At 38.6% G+C, this 24,115-nt stretch overlaps 1 protein-coding gene across 4 annotated transcripts in view; it reads left to right on the top strand.

The window, feature by feature from the left end:
* LOC112048202 (huntingtin-interacting protein 1) overlaps positions 1-23,591 on the top strand; it is a 58,445-nt gene extending 34,854 nt beyond the window's left edge. For 2 of the 4 annotated variants that reach the window (XM_052885497.1, XM_052885498.1), the window contains 14 exons: positions 1,975-2,082; positions 2,882-3,000; positions 3,706-3,802; positions 4,252-4,315; positions 4,397-4,506; positions 5,209-5,309; positions 6,244-6,652; positions 9,879-10,029; positions 10,703-10,857; positions 11,360-11,480; positions 12,848-13,074; positions 14,336-14,577; positions 15,346-15,575; positions 23,067-23,591. In XM_052885497.1, coding sequence (XP_052741457.1) covers positions 1,975-2,082; positions 2,882-3,000; positions 3,706-3,802; positions 4,252-4,315; positions 4,397-4,506; positions 5,209-5,309; positions 6,244-6,652; positions 9,879-10,029; positions 10,703-10,857; positions 11,360-11,480; positions 12,848-13,074; positions 14,336-14,577; positions 15,346-15,575; positions 23,067-23,446 — 2,514 coding nt within the window. In that variant the 3' untranslated portion in view covers positions 23,447-23,591. Of the gene's footprint in view, positions 1-1,974; positions 2,083-2,881; positions 3,001-3,705; positions 3,803-4,251; positions 4,316-4,396; positions 4,507-5,208; positions 5,310-6,243; positions 6,653-7,085; positions 7,542-7,621; positions 8,170-9,878; positions 10,030-10,702; positions 10,858-11,359; positions 11,481-12,847; positions 13,075-14,335; positions 14,578-15,345; positions 15,576-23,066 lie in introns of those variants that run through there. The other 2 variants (XM_052885499.1, XM_052885500.1) reach the window with 2 other exon arrangements.
* The last annotated feature ends 524 nt before the right edge of the window (positions 23,592-24,115 follow it).

Raw genomic sequence — 24,115 nt, 5'->3', positions numbered from 1 at the left:
AAAACTATGGTTAGAATAGACTACAGAGTAAAGACCCTGGTCTACTCTAAACACCCATCAGTCTGCTTAAATCTAAAAAATGTTTTTACCTAAATCATTACTTTATTAACCGACTTCCAAAAAGGAGGAGGTTCTACGTTCGGCTGTATGTATGTTTTTTTTTTTTTTTTTTTTTTTTTTTTTTTTTTTTTTTTTTTTTTTTTTTTTTTTTTTTTTTTTATGTATGTCCAGCGATAATTCCGTCAATTATGGACCGATTTTAAAAATTCTTTTTTTGTTTTGTAGGGTTTACTTCCAGGGTGGTCCCATTTTTTTTATGTCAGGATCTGATGATGGCATCCTGGAGAAATTGAGGGGAACTTTCGAAAGTTGTAGAGACGGCTAGTACGTTTATTAGTGTTTCCATAAGGTATTTTAAACCACTACAACTTTATGAAGGTTTGGAGTTGGTCTGATGATGGAGCCGAAACACAGACGATGGAACTCGTCAAGGATTTACAGCAGTCACCTTTTGTTTGGGCTTGATTAATTTGTATTGATGAGTACTTTCCACCTATATGGGTTGTGACTGTATTAAGGGTCTGGTGATGAAGACGAGGGACAGTGAAGAGAACTCCTCGACGGTTCACAGTAGCTACCTCGTGTTTGGACTTGATAAATTTGTATTGAAGAGAACTTTCCACCTAGATGGATTGTGACTGTATTAAGGGTCTGGTGATGAAGACGAGGGACAGTGAAGAGAACTCCTCGACGGTTCACAGTAGCTACCTTGTGTTTGGACTTGATAAATTTGTATTGATGAGAACTTTCCACCTAGATGGATTGTGACTGTATTAAGGGTCTGATGATGAAGACGAGGGACAGTGAAGAGAACTCCTCGACGGTTCACAGTAGCTACCTTGTGTTTGGACTTGATAAATTTGTATTGATGAGAACTTTCCACCTAGTTGGATTGCGACTGTATTAAGGGTCTGGTGATGAAGACGAAGCACAGTGAAGAGAACTCCTCGACGGCTCACAGTAGCTACCTTGTGTTTGGACTTGATAATTTTGTATTGATAAGAACTTTCCACTTAGATAGGTTGTGACTGTACACACGCAGTGGGTATGCTAACACTAAAAATAAAAAAATAAAAATTTTAATAAAAAAAATTCAACCGACTTCCAACTCAAAAAATAACTTTAACTTAAAAGCAAAAAATAACATCCTATCTATGTGCTACCTTCTGATCAGTTTGAAGGCGGTGCCAAGCCAGTGTCGTGTTTTAATTAAAGCTGTTTCTGGAATAAGCACAGAAATTTTGTAGTTTAAACGTATTTAATTAAAACATCAGTGGCTTGGCACCACCTTCAAACTGATCAGAAGGTAGCACATAGATAGGATGTTATTTTTTGCTTTTAAGTTAAAGTTATTTTTTGAGTTGGAAGTCGGTTGAATTTTTTTTATTAAATTTTTTTTAAAAAAGCTATTGCTATGCTATTACGTTTTACGTAATTCATCTTTAATGGGGATGATGACTAGGTTTGAATAAATTGATTTTTATGATTCGGGTAAATAAGGTCAATGTTAACTAATTTATACAAAAAAAGCAAAAAATGTTTGAATATTTGCAAAATAGCTCCGAAAGTAATGATCGCAGATACCCTGTTACTTTTAGAAAATTGCTTTACTATTAGCATACTCTTAATTTATATACAATTTATAAACTGTCATCATCCCTATTTGTCCCTAACGCGGACAAGCAAAGGTCGTTGGCATACGATATATACGATATTTTTAATATCTCAGATCAGATCAGAAAAAATAATACAGTGACAAAAAAAACATCTTTTTCTCAAGAAACAGACATTTATTAACTAACCAGATCCTTATTTATACATCATATTATCATCTCCTTATACTTTTATACGGGAGTATACCTGGGTTCAAGGGCCGACGTTCTCCTTTAGACTTTGACTTTGAATGTTTTCCAGAGCGACTTTGGCACGTACGTGGCGCCCGTGGTGTCGATCCCGGAGCCGCCGCCTGAAGACATGGACACTGTGGGCTCTCTCATCGACACCTCCGACACTATCAGTCAGGTATGCAATTTTCTCTGTACATATTTATATATATAAAAAAGACGGGTTTGTTACAACACTTATAACTCGAGATCTGCTGGACCATTTTTTCAAGGTTTTTCATTCGTTGGATTTGTCTCCACTCCGAATAGCAAATACATCTTAAAAACAATGAAAACTAGAGTTTTCTTTTTAGGGTAGGAATAGGGTAGGGGTAAGGTGATGGTAAAGGTAGGGAAGAAGTACAACAAGTTAAAACGAAGTTTGACCGGGTCCGCTAGTATATCTATATAAGAAAGTCGTATTAGTTACACTATTTATAACTCAAGGACGGCTGAACCGATTTGGCTGAAAATTAATGGAGATGTTGCTTAGAACCAGGAGACTTACACAGGATACTTAGGGTAGGGGTAGGGTAGAATTTCACGCGGACGAATTCGCAAGCGCCCGCTAGTTATGTATATTTTTTTATTCTCATAACTAGTGGACCTTACCTGAGAATTTTCTTAATTCTCAATGTGTGTGAAGTTTGCCAATCCGCATTTGGCCAGCGTGGTGGACTATGGAAAGACATTCTGAGAGGAGACTCGTGCTCAACAGTGAGCCGCATCTTAGCTCCCAGGTCGCTGAATGTCATCAGTCCATGATTGTATTCAAATTGATGATGATTGATTGAGTCTTCTAGGCAAGCGCGTTCCACCATAGGCTGCATCATTGCTTACCATCAGGTGTGATTTTGCAGCTAAGATTTTCCTTATACAAGACAAAAAAAGATAAAAAAAAAGTCAAATTGTAACCAAAATTGTTGTAATGTATTTAGACGACAACTCCAGACATGGACATGGTGGACACGCGCGCCACGCCGTCCCCCATACCCGACCCCATCATAGAGCGGGACCGGCTCATTGAACACCTTCAGAACGAACTCAAACGGATGCGGTAAGAGTTTCCTTTACCGTATTTTCAGTGTGACGTTAGGCAAATGCTAATTTCGTTGTATTAAGAGCTTGCCAATGCATTACTTTGAGCAATGTGTTAAAAAAACAACGATTTAGTCGAGGTATAGCCTGACCTACCTTACTATCCGAACCTTATAATCCTTATGATCCGAAACTTATGATTCTTATTATCCGAACCTTATGATCCTTATGATCCGAACCTTATGATTTTTATGATCCTTATAATCCGAACCTTATGATTCTTATCCGAACCTTATGATCCTTATGATACGATCCTTATGATCCGAACCTTATGATTCTTACTATCCGAACCTTATGATCCTTATTATCCGAACTTTATGATTCTTATTATCCGAACCTTATGATCCTGATGATCCGAACTTTGTGATTGTTATGATCCGAACCCTATTATTGTGATGATCCGAACCTTGTGATCCTTATGATTCTTAAGATCCAAACCTTATGATCCTTATGATTCTTATGATCTGAAGATGGTTCACTGGAACCACTGGTCCAATGTGGCATGTCGAAATACTTTTATTAAACGAAAATATACTTAGTTATTTATTTTCGTTCAGATTTGACAGATGTATTTAAATAACATTTGTCTAAGAAATCATGATTAAGTGATAAGCAATGATTGTGAATTCTGGAAGTGTTTAACTAATTAATCGTTTTTGTGTAGGTCAGAAGTGTCGCAGATAATACAAGAGAGGAATACTATGCTCGGGTCAATGAGGGAACATTGCACGCGAATGGAATCCCAACTACGTGCCACAAAGGTGACTTATATTTATTAACCGACTTCAAAAAAAGGAGGAGGTCCTCAATTCGACGCGTATGTTTTGTTTTTTATGTTTGTTACCGCATAACTTCGTTATTTCTTTAAAAAAATTGAAATTTCTTTTTTTGTTTGAAAGAGTATACTTCCAGATTGCATTTAATTTTCATGAAATTCGGTTCAGTAATTTTGTGCTAAAATAAAAATAACGAAATTGCCCTTAGTGTGGCACCTTTTTTCACTATGCTAGGACACACTAAAAACAAAAAAATGAAATCTTGAATTAATACTTCACTGGTTAGGCACCACCTTCAAAGTGATCACAAGGTACAATAACATACGATGTTATTTTTCGCTTTTTAGTTTATTTTGAAGTTGGTTAAATTTTTTTGTTAAAATATTTCATTCTTTTATTTTTTATATTATACTGACATTGCTTTTTTTTTGCAGACTGAACTTAATGAAGAAAAACAAAAGGCTGAAGTTTTATTAGTGGAGACACCACAAATAAAAAGTAACTACCAATAAAATAGAAATATCATACATATGTTTAATTTTCAACATGTAATTGTATGTCGACCTTGACCTATTTCAGAAAAACTCACAGACACAGAGGAGAAATCCAAAGTGCTGGACGAAAAATTCCAAAAATTAAAAGGAGCTTACACACAGTTGAGGGAAGAACACATTACATTGATCAGACAGGTAACATTTTATATTGACATGTGATTTTCGAGTCATTGAGGTACATATGAAGAATAAAAAAAAGTTACTAAAGCTATTTTTAATATTTAAAAAAATATTATAATCTATCTATATATATTATATATTATAAAGAAGAAAGAATTGATTGTTTGTTTGTTTGCATTGAATAGGAAACTACTGAACCGATTTTAAAAATTCTGTCACTGTTGGGAAGCTACACTATTCCTAGGCTATACATTATCCCCGTATTCCTCCGGGAATGGGAACCACGCGGTGTCTGCTAGTTATAAAATATAAATATAAAGTATGTCCTCTTTTCCGCTGAAGGAAAAGCTTTTGCTTGCAGTGGTAATAACAATAGTTCAACAGACGGATAAAGAACTTTAGAAATCTCGACTTAATCCTTTAAGTGCCTTGCTATTGAGATGCGGTAAAGTCAATCTAAGGGCATTTTTTTCTGATTCGTTGCTAATTACCACCCTATCGGCAAATACGTACCGTCTAGCGATTAAGCGTTCCGGTTTGATGGATTTTCATCCTACTCGTAACAAGTTAGCCAGCTTCTATCTTAGATTGCATCATTACTTGATTGTAGTCGAACTTGTAAAGAATATAAATAAAAAAAATACTCAAAACAGTCAAACTAAGCGAAACAAGCTAGAAATACGAGGAGATTATATTGCCATCATGTTTTGTTATTAGAAAGCGGAGGTGGACAAGTTGGCTGCGAGTTTACGAGCGTCTGCGGCTCAACACGAGACTGCTAAAACAGCTCTACAACAACAACTGAACGATCGAATGAAGTAAGCGAACTTTTGGCAGCTTTATTTGTAATACAGCACACAACACTATGAATAAAATAGAGCTTGTTAGTAGTATTGTGCTAGAAACTACTAGAAAAACAAGAAATCAACGTAAACTTTTAACCCATATTTCATCACTTTAGGGTTGATTTTTAAAAATTCTTGAATATTTTTGTATTATATTTTGTATTTTTTTTTATGATTTATGAACAAATTTTTACGCTACGCGTTGCGCTGTTTACGCGCTGACGCTAAAAATTAAGGACTGTCTATACAAACTTTCAAGTCCTATTTCACCCTCTTCTATTTTTATTTTAGGGTTAAAAATATCCTATGTTTTACTCCAAGGTACGAACGTCTTCATCATAGTAGCTCCAATCTTTAATTTCAGTTCAATCAGTTGAAAATCTATGCAGATTTATACAAACTTTCATCCCCTATTTTATCCCCTTATGTGTAGAATTTATCAAAATCCTTTCTTAGGGGATGCCTACGTCATAGTAGCTTTATGCATGAAAAGTGTCAGCTCGATCGGTTTAAAATTGACAAACTTTCATCCCCTATTTTATTCCGTTGGGGGTAGAATTGATCAAAATCCTTTCTTAGCGGATGCCTACGTCGTTGTAGTTTTATGCATGCAAAGTCTCAGCCAGATCGGTTTAAAATTTACAAAGTTTCACACAAATTTTTATCCCCTATTTTAACCCCTTGTGGGTAGAATTGATCAAAATTCTTTCTTAGCGGATGCCCACGTCATAACTGCATGCCAAATTTCAGCCCGATCCGTCTAGTGGTTTGGACTGTGCGTTGATAGATCACTATGTCAGTCAGTCACCTTTGAGTTATATATATTTAGATTACTGCAATAAAAGTTTATTAGCATGACTATTAAGATTTTAGTACTTATTCAATTTATAATATTTCATACATTCAGGGATGTTGAACTTCTCCAACAAAGTGCATCTTCAAGTGAAGAAATAGAAGCATACAAAAATGAAATAACGCATCTCCGGAGTGATCTAGAACATGCAATACTTAAAGCGGCAGAGTTGGAATCTCTCAAAGCGTCCATGGAAACGTTAGAAATTGAGCATAAAACAGTTGCTACTGAGCAGCAAGATAAACTTACAGTACTAGCTAGCGATCTTAAAGAGGCCAAAGAAAATATTGAAAAATTAAAAACTGATATAACAGATAAAGATAGTGAGTTAAGTAAAGTGAAGGAGGAGTTAACAGGACTTAGATCAAAAAGTAGTGATGAATACAAAAAAGCAGTGGAAGAAAAGGAAGATGCAGTTAAACAGTTATCTGAATTGAAACAGCAGTATGAACAAGAAAAAGAGGTGAGTACTAAAATGTTATTTTTTTAAATAGCATGTTATAAATGGTATCAACAGCATGAATATAACTAGCTCTTCTGCCCTGCAATGCTGCATGTGTAGCAATGTTACCTTAAATCTAATTGCTAATTATTACCTTTGTCAAAAGTTCAATCGAATTAATTTTTGACCTCCAACCAAAGTTTCATCTCAATCGGTCAAATTGATTTAGGGACGTTCTCTATGCGTTCCTAAATCAATTTGATTAAATGAACATACAAAGAAAGTTATATTTTTTTATACATCTAAAGTGAATTATGCATGGTGTTCATTATTATGGTTATTTGTTATAAAAACTGTGGTACTAACCATTCTAAAGAATAATAATGTCATTTCAACAAGGAATAACTTCGACAATAAACTTTCACATTAATGATCTAAAGTTTATTCCCATTAGGAGCAAATTAGTTATACTAATATATTAAAAGGGGATTTGGAAACTTTTCGAACAAAATTGACTGATTCACAAAATAATTTCGAGACACAATGTCACAAATTGAAAGAAGAATTGGCAGCAAAAACTCAAGAGTTAGAAAATATACTAAACGAGAAAGATATTGAAATAAAGGAAGCTCTTGAGAAACTTATTTTATTACAAGATCAAATAGAAAGTGTTAAAAATAATAATAGTAAAATAATAGATGAGCAATCTAATAAAATAAATGAGCTTAAGCAAAATCTTAATGAATTGGCTCAAACAAAAGAACAGTCAGAGATTCTTATAGCAGGTTACATAGAACAAATAAAAGAGCTTGACTCAAAGTTGCAACAAGAAAAGAGTAGCAAATTAAAATTAGAGAATTCCCTTTCTGATAAATCACTGGAAAATGACGCATTAATTTTAGAAAAACAGGTTTGTGTTTAACATATAACTTACAAATTACCTTTTAATATTACGTATTAACAAATTAAGTTGTTTGAATATTTCGCCAGGTACTTCAAAATACTGTAACGGACTTGCAAAACAAAGAAATTAATTTGACTGTTGAATTAGATAATATTTGCAAAGAGAAACATGACGTTGAAAATAGTTTAAAATTTGAAATGGAAAACTTAAAAGCTGAATATGATTTGTTATTGAATGAAAAAAATGAAAAAGATAATGAAATTCAATTACGGAAACAAGAATTTGAAAGCATTATCCTAGAAAAAGACGAAGCCCTTAATAGAGGACAGGAGACTATTGAAAAACTTAAAGCTCAAATTGTTGAACTAGAAATGATAAAGACACAAGAAACTAACAACTTAGTAGTAGCGATCTCCTCAAAAGATAGAGAATTCCAGGTTAGACTACAATGGTGTATGGTCATTGTCAATTTGTAGCATTGTTAAATATGAATAGGGGAGTGTGCATTAATTTATTTTTTGTGCATCAATAATTTGAGTAAATTGCAATAAATTGTTATTATATTTGGATATTGAAATATTGATCTGCTTTACAATTACAAGAATAAAAATATGCTTTAAACACTGTGATGTCTTAATGTTTAAGTTATTGTGCCAAATTACGTCTGGCTTACGAAGCAAACAGGGTTAACAACTTTAGCATAATATCTTGCCTAGGTCAATTGAACACTACGGCGTTTAGTGGCACAAAAGTGTAGTACATACATCGATCTCCTATTAAAAAGTGGATGCACAATCAGCGACCAATAAAATTCCTCACTGTGTGCCAAACACAATTTCTTGGCACTTAATTCAAGTAGTCGCATTTGCAAATTCAACCTTAAACTCAATCCTTAAGGTTTGCTCTGAATTTGGGATTTTATTGAATATTGGACTATATTTAAAAGCCTTTAGGCATAATTTTCTTTCCCAATAATTCTAAAACTGTCAAAGCAAAATTGGCCAGCTTTTAAGTGAAATTTTGTGCGTTCTTTAATTATAAGAGGTTAATGAGTACATACTACTAATAGTTAGTTAGAGAAAAGACTATAATCTGAGCTTTTATAAGGGCTTAAAATGTTTTAAATTTTTACATTTATTTGTTCTTATCTTTATCAAGTGTTAACTTATTAGGTGTCACTGTTTTTTGGTTTTTTGATGTTTATGATAGTAAGTGGTGTAAATAAAACGTGACTTTATTAAGTGTTTTTTTAGTCTGTTGTATATTTTGTATTTCTACAGAAATGCTTGCCGGTCTGTAACAATACCCGGAATCGGGTCTAAAATTATTGTGCTTCCGCTCTTGTTATGTGGTCTCATAAAGCTTGCTTTGTGTCTTTTGATCAATAGGGTAGTTGACTCATAACTTAATATAAACAATATTATTATTTAATAGTACATGGAATAAGGGTACGAAATATATCGATATTAATTAATTAAAGTTAAGGATTTCATACAAAACTTAATTTAAAAATTATGTATTTTATAAATTTTTCAAAACGTAAAAAACGTTGTCGTCTATTTTATGACGTCACAATGTTACTTGATATAATAAACGTAGTGTTGACTTAAGGTCATGAACGATAAAATATAACGTACAGTGTTTTGGCTTCTATTGCCGAAAAATATTTGAAAATTAAAATTTTTCAAAACATATGATATTTTTTTTCAATCTAGTACAACGATAATGATCAATTTAAGACCATCTAAAAAAAGTGTCAACTAGCCTATTGTTTCTAATTAAGAAATGTTATTAGATTTATGGTATTTTCATTTTCTACTCTAAAAATATTGATTGCGTACATCGATCTCAAGTGAATGCACAATCAGCGACCAAAAAACGCCCCCCCCCCACTCAATGAGTGCCAAACACAACTTCTTGGCACTCAATGCAAGTAGTTGCATTTGCAAATTCAACCTTAAATTCAATCCTTAAGATTGAATTTGCTCTGAATTTGGGATTTTATTGAATATTGGACTATAAATAAAGGCCTTTAGGTATAATTTTCTTTACCAATAATTCTAAAACTGTCAAAGCAAAATTGGCCAGTTTTTAAGTGAAATTTTCTACACGATTGTGCGTCCTTTTATTATAAGAGGTCAATGTTTGCGTATGACAATTTATTTCTAAATTTCTTTGTTGTCTTATTTGCATGTGACTCTAACGGCATGTTTTACTTTTCAACCGCGCTCTGCATCTTTACTGCTACAATATACCGCATGTGGACCTCGTCTGGGCGTCTTACTTTCCGCTTTGGACCCAACTTCAATGGCGTTACGTTAAGTACATTTGACAAAATAATAGTTGACTGAAGCTAGATTAGAGCATACGGAGAGCGAGAGACTGACCGCAGAGTGTGAATTGCAGGACTTGTTGCAACAAAACACAGTCCTTGAGGCTGATATGGCGTCGCTCAAAATACAGTTGGACGAGGCCAATGCACTTATCAAAAAACGTAAGTATTTATTCAAAATTCAAGTAAATAAATAACAATTATTTAATTTAAAAAAGCCATGCATTAGTATACAATTGTGAGATCTAAGATGGAACGCGATAAATATAATAGATGGTATTTTTGTATATTTTAAAAATTTAAAAACATATTGACCTCTTTTAGCTTAGTTAAACAAAAGCCGTGATTTGAACTCATCATAGTTTCAGTTGTTTAACCTGAATCTTGTTTTGTTTTTAATTGATTTAATTTTCCATTAATATACTCATAAGGAAATAAGTATTAGAGGATGCACGCAGTGTCTTCTGCGTAAAATTAAGATTTTCACGAATTCCGCGGGGAACAATTGATTTTTTGGAGACAAAAGTATGTTGCTCAATAACCCTTGAGTAAACACGGTTATATTGAAATCAGAGACAGACATTCTCAATTTTATTTAAAAATATTGATTTATTGAATATGCATTTAAAAAAATATATTACGTGTCTCAAACTGTAAAGGAAAAACATCGTGAGGAAACCTGCATACCTGAGAATTTTCTTAATTCTTTATGTGTGTGAAGTTTGCCATTTGGTCAGCGTGGTGGTGAGGCCTAACCCCTCTCATTCTGGGAGGAGACTCGTGCTCAACAGTGAGCAGAATATGTGTTGTTAGTGATGATGATGATGGTATCCAGAATCATGGCGATTGGTGGCATGCGCCGGTGAGAGTGCCTTGGAGGTAGTGAACGGAGCTCTATCTGCCTTCGAGAACTCCAACGCGCAAGACGCCAACAAACTGGCAGCAGAACTCGCTGCCAAGGCGTTCGAAGACCTTGCAAGAAAAAGCCAGGTAAACAAACCGCTTCTTGATTTTTCTGTTTACGTTAAGTAACTCTGTTTATGGTAAACTAGCTGACGCCGCGCGGTTTCATCCTGTGGTTCCCGTTCCCGTAGGCATACGGGAATAATATATAGCCTTCCTCGATAAATGGGCTATCTAACACTGAAAGAATTTTTCAAATCGGACTTGTAGTTCCTGAGATTAGCGCGTTCAATCAAACAAACAAACAAACTCTACAGCTTTATATATTAGTATAGATAAAAAAGCTTGGAAATGAAATTCCCTATGTGACTGGCTACTTAATCTATTGTTTAATGGTGATAAAGAAAAAACTGAGTTTGTTATGGGCTCTTCTCGGACCAAGACGCTTTGGCACTCCGTAACTTTATTTTTAAGGTTTCAACTAATTATTATCTAATTACCTGACGTTTCAAATGTGCTTGTAAAGTGAGCCTAATTGAAATAAATGAATTTTTACTTTACAGTAAATAATAATTCGTCCCTATTCCAGATCGAGGGTAATGAGGAGCTAGTGGCCAAGTCGTCTATCTTCGCAGCGCACAACACGGCGCAACTGTCGGCGTATGTCGCTGATCTGTCCAACATTTCCACGGACCTGGAACTTTCTGATAGTAAGTAAGGGTTCATTTACACGAGCAGCACGTTGCTAACGGCAGCTGGCAACTCCTACCGACGACTGCTGCCGAGACGTCGCCGACTGCAATCGACTGAAGTTGACTGCAGTCGACTACCGCCGAGACGTTACCGACTGCAGTCGACTGAAGTTGACTGCAGTCGGTGACGTCACGGCGTACACATACGTGTAGAAAGTCATACAAGTGCGTCGTACGGATCGCATTCAATGTTTTTTTTTAATGTAGTTTAGGCTTACGCTTGACCACAATGAAGCCTGATGGAAAGCAATGATGAGGTCCAAGATGAAGCGCGCTTGCCTAGAAGATGCCTATTCACTCTTGCCTTGAAGGTGCACAAATTATACGTGTCAGGAAACACAGACGCCGGAAGGGCATTCCATATTTTGGCAGTACTTATTACGTACGTTGACGCAAAACGTTTCGTGCGGGTCGATTGGACGTTGACAACAAAAAAGGATGCCATTTTTCTCGGCGTCTCGCTGTTCTGTGGTAAAATGGGGACGAAGGTACTAGACCGTAGAGTATATACGGTAAAAGATTTTTTTTTTATTCTTGGCAAGTTAGCCCTTGACTACAATCTCACCTGATGGTAAGTAATGCAGTCGTAAGATGGAAGCGGGCTAACTTGTTAGGAGGAGGATGAAAATCCATACTCCTTTCGGTTTCTACACGACATCGTACTGGAACGCTAAATCGCTTGGCGGTACGTCTTTGCCGGTAGGGTGGTAACTAGCAACCAGCCAGACCTGGAACAATTAAGAAAATCTCAGTCTGCCCAGCTGGGGATCGAACCCAGGACCTCCGTTTTGTTAACCCACCGCGCATACCACTGCGCCACGGAGGCCGTCAAAAGTAAGATGTAGTGAATTATAATGGGGATGATGACTAGGTTTGAATATATTGATTTTTATTATCCATTCGGGTAAATAAGGTCAATGTTAACTAATTTATTCATAAAAAGCATCGAGGAGTGTCTGGATATTTGCAAAATAAATAAGATTATAAAATATCAAAATCTATTAAATTTTTTTTTATCGTAATTAGATGAAAATTCATACAGTTTTAGCTTCCTTCCATTAAATGTGACATTTTTCAATAAGTGAACTATAAACATAAACGCACAAATAACAAAGATATTAGTAATTTTGTTTGAACGCCCATACAAACCTAACGATCAGCGAACCAACGACGTCACTAAATCGTATATATGTAAATCCCTGAAACTCCGAAAATAATGATCGCAGATACCCTGTTACTTTTACAAAATTGTTTTGCTATTAGTATACTCTTAATTTATATACAATTTAAAAAACTGTCATCATCCCTATTGTCGCACGTTGCAGAACTGAACAACGAGTGCCGCAGTATGCTGACGTCGACGAAGCAGTGCCTGGAGGCGGCGGCGGGCGGCGCGCTGGACCGCGCGGCGTGCATGGAGGCGCGAGCGGGCGTGCAGAGCGTGGCGCGCGCCGCCGCCGCCGCCGACCGGCTGGCCCGCGGCGCGCGCAGCGTGGACGACGAGCTGGCCGACATGGACAGCGCTATCGAAGAGGCGGCCAGCCAGATTGAAGTGAGATTTCTTTTTTACTCCGGACGCCGTGATACTCTATGTAAACTTTCAACTACCCCTACCCCTTAAATTTTTTAATTTTTTTCTGCCATAAGAACCTTTTCCTGGCAATAACAAACACAGAAAAAACCGGACAAGTGCGAGTTTAACTCGCGTGACGAGGGTTCCGAACATTGTTAATCTATCAAGTTTTTAATTCTAAAAAAATATTATTTAAATCCTCTTATCAAGTACCTTTAGTTAAGTATGTTAGTAAAAGTTTTTGTTTCAACTTTCCATCTTACCCCACATAAGTACCCCCCATATTCAAATTTTATCTATTCACGATACATCCCCGTATTTGGGTCACAAGAATTGATTTGAAATTGAAATTTCATTTGGATTGGTCTGTCTGTTTTCTCCTAATGTACTGGACATTAGGAGTAAACAGACAGACCTTAAAATGTGCGCGAGTGAGATTATAACGGTTCCGTTTTTGTACTACGTATGTTCGGAACCCTAAAAATAGTGAAATCGGTCCAGCCGTTGATCATGACCAAGGGATATATGGATGGATATTTTATCCCGATGTTCCGCGAGGGGCGCGATGAATGAAAAACCCACGACTGATGCATGTCACTTCCCCGCACGCACGATTTCACACCCGCGCAGTCTTCCGCCTGTCGTCCGCATATCATGGGAGTATTATCAACGAACTTGCCACATTACAATAAAAGTTTTTAGATTTTTTTTTATTTTTTTTTTTTATTATTTTTTACAAATTAGCCCTTGACTACAATCTCACCTGATGGTAAGTGATGATGCAATCTAAGATGGAGGCGGGCTAACTTGTTAGGAGGAGGATGAAAATCCACACCTCTTTCGGTTTCTACACGGCATCGTACCGGAACGCTAAATCGCTTGGCGGTACGTCTTTGCCGGTAGGGTGGTAACTAGCTACGGCCGAAGCCTCCCACCAGCCAAAATTTGATTGATTTAGATAAGATTTTTCTTGTAAGAAAAATCCCAATAGCGTATGTTTTACTTAGTGTTCTGAACCGGGATTCAAATCTTTGTGTTCGTAGCCGAACCAGCTTACCACAATACCAATAAGGCAGTTTTATCAATAATATAGCTTATTTGTCATGATATCTTTTATATTATATTTGGGGCAAATCACTCGATTTTGCACCTAAATCGCCTTCATATAAATACTTGAAATCCAGCTAATGTCTCACGACAGATTGAATAATAAAAGACTAAAAAAAAAAATTGTGTTCAGGGAATGCTAGCAGCCAGCCGGGCGGGCGACTCCGGCGTCAAGCTGGAAGTGAACGAGAAGATTCTGGACGCCTGCACCACGCTGATGGGCGCCGTCAAGGTGCTGGTGCAGGAGTCGCGCAAGCTGCAGAGCGAGCTGGGCGACCCCACCACGCGCCTGAAGATGTACCGCCGCAACCCGCAGTGGTCGGAGGGACTCATATCCGCGTCCAAGGCGGTGGTGTTCGCTGCTAAGCTCTTGGTGTGAGTGTGGCATCACTAATCCCACGGGAACCATGATTTTTCCGGGATGAACAGATTTCAGAGTAAAATCTATTTTTCATTCAAAAAGCCCATATTCGTGATAGCCCAGTGGATATGACCTCTGCCTTCGATTCGGAGGGTGTAGGTTCGAATCCGGCCCGGGACATTCACCGCCAACTTTTCAGCTGTGTGCATTTAAAGAAATTAAATATCACGAGTCTCAAACGGTGAAGGAAAACATCGTCAGGAAACATGCATACCTGAGATTTTTTTTAATTCTCTAGGTGTTTGAATCCGCATTGGGCCAACGTGGTGGACTAAGCCCTAACCCTTCTCATCTTGAGAAGGGTTAGGGCTTAGTCCTTCTCATGTTGAGCACGAGTCGAGAGACTCGGTGAGCGGAATATTGGTTCGACGCCTCCGTGGCACAGTGGTATGCGCAGTGGACTTACAAGACGGAGGTCCTGGATTCGATCCCCGGCTGGGCTGATTGAGGTTTTCTTAATTGGTCCAGGTCTGGCTGGTGGGAGGCTTCGACCGTGGCTAGTTACCACCGTACCGACAAAGACGTACCGCCAAGCGATTTAGCGTTCCGGTACGACGTCGTGTAGAAACCGAAAGGGTGTGGATTGTCATCCTACTCCTAACAAGTTAGCCCGCTTCCTCTTAGACTGCATCATCGCTTACCATCAGGTGAGATTGTAGTCAAGGGCTAACTTGTAAAGAATAATAATAAAAAAAAATGAAATGATTGATTGTGTTGCGCAGGTCGTCGGCGGACGAGGCGGTGGGCGCGGCGGGGCGCGCGGAGGGCGTGTCGGCGGCGGCGCACGAGGTGGCGGGCAGCACGGCGCAGCTGGTGGCGGCGTCCCGCGCGCGCGCGCCGCCCGCCGCGCCCGCGCTCGCGCGCCTCACCGCCGCCTCGCGCGCCGTCGCCGCCGCCACCGGCGCCGTCGTGGCCGCCGTGCGCGCTGCCTCCGCGCTCGTGCGCGACCAGGGTACGTGCCCACTGCCCATGATACTCGTCGGCGGTCACCACTCGAGCTGAGCAGTCTGCCTCTACCACACAAGCCACAGAAGTCGAGGAGCACATCCACATCGATCGCACATAGATTAATATTTGAGTTGAGATTTAATTAAGTAAATAGTTATTATTGACATAAATTAGACAGGAATGTAATTAATTCATAATTAATTACATTCCTCTCCAAGTAAGTAGTCAAATATTAATCTATGTGCAATCGATGTGGATGTTCTGAGGTTCTCTGTCTACGCTCCTCGACTTCAGTGACTTCTGTGGTAGAGGCAGCTCGAGTGGTCACCGCCGACATACTGGATGCTGTATTTATTTGATAGAGGCTAGTCTTATTATACTATAGACTGTAGAACTAAAGTGATTTCACTTCGTTGTGTGAGGCCGAAATTGCGTGACATTGCCAAGGGGTTTAACGTCTTGAAGTTAAACACTATTTATTGCAAATTGGAAAGATACAATAATTATGAAACGAATCATTAACTAAATGTACTGCAGAATCACATCACGTTCCGAAACCAGCAAATAACTGGCGATCCCATTGACGATCGTGCGTAAAGTAATTAAACGTAAAGCTCTTTGTTTAATCTGTGGTCTGAAACCATAAAAAAAAAAAAAAAAAAAAAAATGTCTATGCCAAAGCAAAATTGCCAATGAGACATTGACTCGACTTAACACTAGCGATAACCTTTTTTCTTATTTCTGTAATGGTATTTAGTTGTACTAATAAAGAAAGTCTTATAACATAAATTTGTTATTTTTGTAATGGTTAAAGAAAGACTTAACATAAATTTGGTCTTCGTGCCGGATACGCAATAAAACACGAGAAGTACAACTACAAATTGCCTCGTGGTCGACGTCAAGGCGCATTGAGCAAGCGGTATACAAGCCACGCCAAGCTGCACCCAGCGGAGTCCTACGGGCGAGGCGCGACGGAGCATCGTGATCGGCCTTCGTGTCTGAGAGACGGTACGAGAGGTGGCAGGTCTGCTGCCGGTGGCGGCGACTCGGGACATCGGGTTTGTTGAAGCGGTTTCATAGTCATAGTGTGTCAGTGAGTGATAAAACAAGATGGAGGCTCTCTACAGAGTGCAATCCAATTTAATTAACAATATCGAAAAAGCTCAAGTGAACTTTAAAAAGAGTCCAAAAACTAGATTAACAGAAACATACGTAGAAGCTCGGTTGGACAGTTTAGAATGTCAGTTTACAACATTTATGAACAATCATACCAAAATTGTGAAATTAGCAACTGATGAATTGAAAACCTATCAATATTTTTCGAGTGAACTATATGAAAGGGCTGAAGAGTTATATATTGATTATAAATCTGAACTAAAACAAATTTTAAAAAAATCTAGTGAATATAGGCCTAGTGGTAGTGCTTCCCAGGGTTTGGATATTAAAGAAGGCACAAGTGTCAAGCTGCCTCAAATATCCATACCTATATTTTCAGGAAATTATAACGAATGGCTAAGTTTTAGGGACTTATTCAGGTCCTTAATCCACAGTAATTCTAAAATTGATGAAGTTCAAAAATTACATTACCTTAAGACGCACATATCAGGGGAGGCAGAGCAGTTGCTAAGACACATACCTGTAACATCACAAAATTACCAAATGTGTTGGGACCAATTAGATAGGAGGTACAACAATAAAAGATACTTGGCAGATGGTATACTGAAAAGGTTCATGAGCCAAAGAAATGTAACAACTGAGTCTGCATCATCATTAAAGGAGCTTTTAGATACAAGTAATGAATGTTTGTGTGCTTTAGATAATTTAGGTATTAATACAGAGCATTGGAATGTTATTGTAATTTATATTCTTTGTTTAAAGTTAGACACTGAATCTAGAAAACTATGGGAGGTTAGATTAAGTGATTCATCGGAGGACATTCCTACGTTTAAAAATTTTAAGGAATTCCTAGAACAAAGATTTCGCTCTTTGGAGTTCTTGGAGAATAAAAATTCTAAAGGCTCAAGGAGTCATACTGTCAAAAATTTGCATGTAGTGAATAATAAAATTCAATCTTGTGGTTTTTGTCAAGATAATCATAAATTGCCTAATTGTAAAAAATTTGCACAAGAATCTGTTGAGTCACGGCGTGAATTTGTTAAAAATCAACGTTTATGTTTTGGATGCCTCCATAGTAACCACTCTGTTTTCGCTTGCCGTCTGCCTATTAAGTGTAAAATTTGTAATAAGCGACATCATTCATTGCTGCATCCTACGGGTGCAGAGACACGAGAAGGTCATTTGAAATCACAAGCACTGGCACAAAGTAGTAGTACCGTAGAACCAAAGGAAGTTAAGTTGAGCAATATTGTAACTTGTTTCTCAAATATTCATTGTCAAGTGTTATTGGCAACGGCCTTAGTTAAGGTCCAGGTGAGAAACAATTATAGTATTATTGTAAGAGCATTATTAGATCAAGGATCTCAAGCATCCTTTATCACAGAGGCAACCGTGCAGCTTCTGAAGTTGAATAAAATATATACTGAAAGTAATGTGATAGGACTCGGTGGTGATCAGCAAGGGTCAGTAGTATCTAAGGCTGTAGTTTTATTGAAGTTACAATCACTCCAAGATCCTTCATATAACATAACTGTTAAGGCACATGTATTAAAAAGACTAACTTCTTTCCTTCCTGAAAAACAGGTGGTATTGCAAGCATGGGAAGAGTTGTCAAAGTTAAAACTAGCGGATCCATTATTTCATACACCTAATAAGATTGATATTTTGTTAGGTGCGGATGTCTATGGACAAGTGTTAATCAATGGAATATTAAAGGGTCCGCCAGGCTATCCAATGGCCCAAAATACAACATTGGGGTGGATAGTCTCCGGCCAGGTTGGGAACAGCAATATAAGCAGTTCACAGACATGTTGCACTTCAATTATCAGTATGCACACTGAAATATCTGAAAGGGATTTATTGCAGAAGTTTTGGGAAATAGAAGCTGAACCAAAAGAAAACAAAAAAAGGTTGTTAACTGAAGAAGAAATAAAATGTGAAGAAATGTTTAAAAATACAACTAAAAGAGATGAAAATGGAAGATACATTGTGAAGTTACCCTTTAAGTCCAGCAACCCACCATGCAAGTATGGTAACAGTAAAGAAATTGCTTTAAAAAGATTTGACATGCTGGAAAAAAGATTGTCAAAAAATAAAAAATTGCAAAAGGAGTATAGCAATGTAATACAAGATTATCTAGATTTAGGTCATCTAGAAGTTGTACCTAATAATGAAGAGGATGAACCTGAAGCAGTTTATCTTCCACACCACTGTGTGATTCGGGAAGAGAAGGATACAACTAAAGTACGGGTTGTCTATGACGCCTCATGTAGGGATAAAAATGGGGAATCATTAAACAGCAATTTGATGATTGGACCTACCCTGCAAGATGACTTGCGTACCTTGATCATGTGCTGGCGTGGTAACCCAATATGCCTTGTTGCCGACATAGAGAAAATGTATAGGCAAGTAAAAGTGAGCAAGGAAGATGTAAATTTCCAACGTATTTGGTGGAGAGATATAACCAATCCAGAATCTGTAATAAAAAGTTATAGATTACTCACGGTCACCTTTGGAACTGCGTCAGCTCCATATTTAGCTGTTAGAACACTGCAGCAACTTGCACGTGATGAAGGAAGCAATTTCCCAGCAGCATCTGAAATAATCTTACAAGATTTTTATATGGATGATTTGCTGAGTGGCTGCCAAAATATTGAAGAAGGAAAACAACTTCACCAAGAAATAAAGGAAATTTTAAGGAAGGGAGGCTTCATATTAAAAAAGTGGTCCAGCAATAATGATGAGTTGCTAAAGGGAATGCGAGAAAAAGGAATCGAGGAACTGGAAATTAAAACTGACAGTATATTTAAAATTTTGGGACTTACCTGGGACCGAATCTCAGATAGTTTCCAATATAGTGTGCAGCTTCCTGAATCTTCTGGACCTGTAACAAAAAGAAAGGTTATATCAGAAATTTCAAGACTCTTCGACCCACTCGGTTGGTTAGCCCCATCAATAATCATTGCAAAAATACTTATTCAGAAAATATGGCTAAGTGGTATCGAGTGGGACCAAGAGCTCACACCTAGTCTATTAAAAGAATGGAATAGTTATAGAAACGAACTTACTGAATTTATGAAATTTATAATTCCAAGATGGATACATACCAGTAAGGGTGACACATGTGTGCAGTTGCATGGTTTTAGTGACGCTTCCAACAAAGCATATTCAGCTGTAATATATGTTCGAGTTATTGATGAACATAAAAATGTGCATGTTGCTTTAGTAACCTCTAAAACTAAAGTTGCTCCAATAAAGCAAGTGTCAATTCCCAGACTAGAGCTCTGTGGAGCCGTTCTCTTGGCTAAACTGTTGAAGGAGGTATCAGAGGTTTTAAAAACACCAAGGGAAAATATAAAGGCATGGACTGACTCAACGGTAGTACTTGCCTGGTTGAGCAGTCATCCTGGAAGGTGGAAAACATTTATAGCAAATCGAGTGTCAGAAATTATTACTCATTTTGATAGATCCTGTTGGGGACATGTACAATCGAAAGATAATCCAGCAGATTGTGCATCTCGAGGAGTTAAACCCTCTGAATTAAAGGATCTAAGATTGTGGAAAGAAGGACCTATGTGGTTACAAAATAAAGAGATTCTGTTGGATAACAATAAGTCCTATGAAACAACCATTGAAGAAAAGGCAAAACCGGTTCATCATGCAGTTGTTAGAGATCATGAGAATATGTTGTTGAGATTTGGAACACTAAGAAGACTTGTAAGAGTAATTGCCTTATGTAGGAGATGGCTACCTCAAAAACAAATCCAAAAAACCAAATGGTTGAGAGCAGAAGAAATAAATGAGGCACTCTTAATCTGCATTCGACAGATGCAAGTTCAATATTTTGGAAAGGAGATAGAAGATTTAAAAAAGGAAGGCAAAATTAATAGAAAAAGTAAACTTACCTCTCTTACTCCGTATCTGGACAATTCAGGAATCTTGAAAGTTGGGGGTCGATTGGGAAATGCTGAAATAGAGGAATACCAAAAGCATCCAATAATATTTCCTGCTAAAGCACATCTTACTGATCTTATAATTGCAGATGCACATGATAAAACTCTGCATGGAGGTATGCAAGTAATGGTAAACTACTTAAGATTAAAATACTGGATCCTGGATGTAAAAAATCGGGTGAAGTTTTATATAAGAAAATGTGTTCAGTGTGTACGATATGCAGCTCAAAAACGAGAACAACTTATGGGGCAATTGCCCAAGGCCAGAGTAACAGTAAATAGACCCTTCTATGAAAGTGGTTTAGATTATGCAGGGCCTGTATACCTCAAAACATCTAAGGGTAGAGGTCATAAATCATATAAGGGGTACATTTGTTTGTTTATTTGTATGGCAACCCGAGCAATTCATTTGGAAGCAGTAACCGATTTGACCAGTCAAGGATTTTTGGCAGCTTATAAGCGTTTTGTGGGACGCCGTGGAATTTGTAAAACCTTGTACAGTGATAATGCCTCAAATTTTGTTGGTGCTTCCAAAGAGTTGAAGAATTTGTTAGCAGAAGAAAAATCAACTGTGGCAATTGAAATTGCAGATTGGTTATCAACCAATGGAACAAATTGGCAGTTTATTCCACCCCATGCACCCAATTTTGGAGGATTGTGGGAAGCCGGCATTAAATCTACAAAAAATCACTTGAAACGAACAATTGGGAATGCTACACTTACCTATGAAGAGATAGTAACAGTCCTGGCACAGGTAGAAGCATGTCTAAATTCAAGACCTATATCTCAGTTAAGCGATGACCCAAAAAACCCCTTTCCACTTACCCCAGGTCATTTTTTGATAGGAGAACCTTTAATCCTTGCTCCTGACACTAATTATGAAAATTCTAACGTCACTAGCCTTAAACGGTGGCAATTTACTCAGCGTTTGGTACAGCATTTTTGGCGTAGATGGTCACAAGAATATCTCACTCAATTTATGCATCGATACAAATGGTCAAAGGTCACACCTGAACCAAATATAGGTGATGTAGTGCTTGTGATGGAAAATGATCTTCCACCATCTAGATGGTTGTATGGTAGAATCTTGGAGAAGCATCCGGGACAAGACAACTTGACCCGTGTGGTGACTCTTAAGTGCAAGGATTCTGTATTTAAAAGACCCGTGTCAAAACTTTGTATTTTGCCAGTCACAGTTTAATGATAAATAAATAATATCAATAAGATGGTCATCATCTTCTTTTCTGAGGGATAAGCAGAAAGATGGTCATACTCATTATTCAATTAACTTTATTAAATCCCATTTTTTACATTTATTTGATAAATGTTTATTAAATTGGTATGTAGTTAATATAACTGTGTCTTAAAACTAATTACACAAATGTAAAACATCTTTCTTAAGGCATTTATTACCAACATGAAGGTTGTAATCTATATGTATTGGTTGTAATTACTTAAAAAACTAAATATAAAAAATTACTAATATGGTAGAAGTATATTATAATGTTTAATTTGTATAAGAATGTATGCATTACTATAGTTTCTTATTTGTTCTTTATAAAGTAGAGTAAAGTTTTAATTTGTTTGTAAACTTTGATTTTTTTTAAGGTTCATCACTTATATATGAACCACAGCTTGTTGTTCACATAATAAATGGAACATACTTAGACTTAATTAATTATGCAACTTATTGTTAAAATATTTTGCTAAGGTTTCCATACCTAATTAGTAATACAATTTTTTTATGTATATTGTAATTTACTTTGTTAAAATGTTACTTTGTTTAGTTTAATAGTTTACTTAATTTTCTGGATAGAATTTGTGTTGCAAAGGGTACCAGACCTATTTTAGTATGAATAATACAGTCCACAACTCATTTTTTGGTTTGTAAAAATAATAGAAATGTATTTCTTTAGTCTCCAATTTATGTTGCAAGCTTTATGGACAAATTTATGCCTGTGTTCAGTCATAATTTCTCCATGGCGGCCGGTATGTTTAATCTGTGGTCTGAAACCATAAAAAAAAAAAAAAAAAAAAAATGTCTATGCCAAAGCAAAATTGCCAATGAGACATTGACTCGACTTAACACTAGCGATAACCTTTTTTCTTATTTCTGTAATGGTATTTAGTTGTACTAATAAAGAAAGTCTTATAACATAAATTTGTTATTTTTGTAATGGTTAAAGAAAGACTTAACACTCTTATATTCCAATATGGCGTTGAAAATAAGGCTTGCTAACCCGTAAAAATGCTACAACAGACGTAAATTACTTTAATTAGTTTTTGATAAATAGGTATGTATGGTCCACTTAAGTTTGATCCATTATTTCATAGGACAATATATGTACATACATGCCCATAGTAGTGTAGACTAGCACACTGGCCGTCGTCGCTATGAGCCTCGCTAAGCTAGCCCGCGTCCGCAGAAACGTTGGACACGTCGGCGCTGTCGCTGACGGCCACGCGGCGGCTGGAGATGGACAGCAAGGTGCGCGCGCTGGAGCTGGAGAGCGCGCTGGAGGCTGAGCGCGCCCGCCTCGCCGCGCTGCGCAAGCGGCACTACCACCTCGCGCAGCTGCAGGAGGTAACGCTGACCCGCAGGGACGCTGCACACGTCGGCGCTGTCGCTGACGGCCACGCGGCGGCTGGAGATGGACAGCAAGGTGCGCGCGCTGGAGCTGGAGAGCGCGCTGGAGGCGGAGCGCGCCCGCCTCGCCGCGCTGCGCAAGCGGCACTACCACCTCGCGCAGCTGCAGGAGGTAACGCTGACCCGCAGGGACGCTGCACACGTCGGCGCTGTCGCTGACGGCCACGCGGCGGCTGGAGATGGACAGCAAGGTGCGCGCGCTGGAGCTGGAGAGCGCGCTGGAGGCGGAGCGCGCCCGCCTCGCCGCGCTGCGCAAGCGGCACTACCACCTCGCGCAGCTGCAGGAGGTAACGCTGACCCGCAGGGACGCTGCACACGTCGGCGCTGTCGCTGACGGCCACGCGGCGGCTGGAGATGGACAGCAAGGTGCGCGCGCTGGAGCTGGAGAGCGCGCTGGAGGCGGAGCGCGCCCGCCTCGCCGCGCTGCGCAAGCGGCACTACCACCTCGCGCAGCTGCAGGAGGTAACGCTGACCCGCAGGGACGCTGCACACGTCGGCGCTGTCGCTGACGGCCACGCGGCGGCTGGAGATGGACAGCAAGGTGCGCGCGCTGGAGCTGGAGAGCGCGCTGGAGCTGGAGAGCGCGCTGGAGGCGGAGCGCGCCCGCCTCGCCGCGCTGCGCAAGCGGCACTACCACCTCGCGCAGCTGCAGGAGGTAACGCTGACCCGCAGGGACGCTGCACACGTCGGCGCTGTCGCTGACGGCCACGCGGCGGCTGGAGATGGACAGCAAGGTGCGCGCGCTGGAGCTGGAGAGCGCGCTGGAGGCGGAGCGCGCCCGCCTCGCCGCGCTGCGCAAGCGGCACTACCACCTCGCGCAGCTGCAGG

This window comes from Bicyclus anynana, chromosome 14, assembly GCF_947172395.1.
Source record: "Bicyclus anynana chromosome 14, ilBicAnyn1.1, whole genome shotgun sequence".
NCBI lineage: Eukaryota > Metazoa > Arthropoda > Insecta > Lepidoptera > Nymphalidae > Bicyclus > Bicyclus anynana.
The sequence above is the reverse complement of the archived record's forward strand: the minus strand, read 5'-3'. Positions and strand labels throughout refer to the sequence as shown.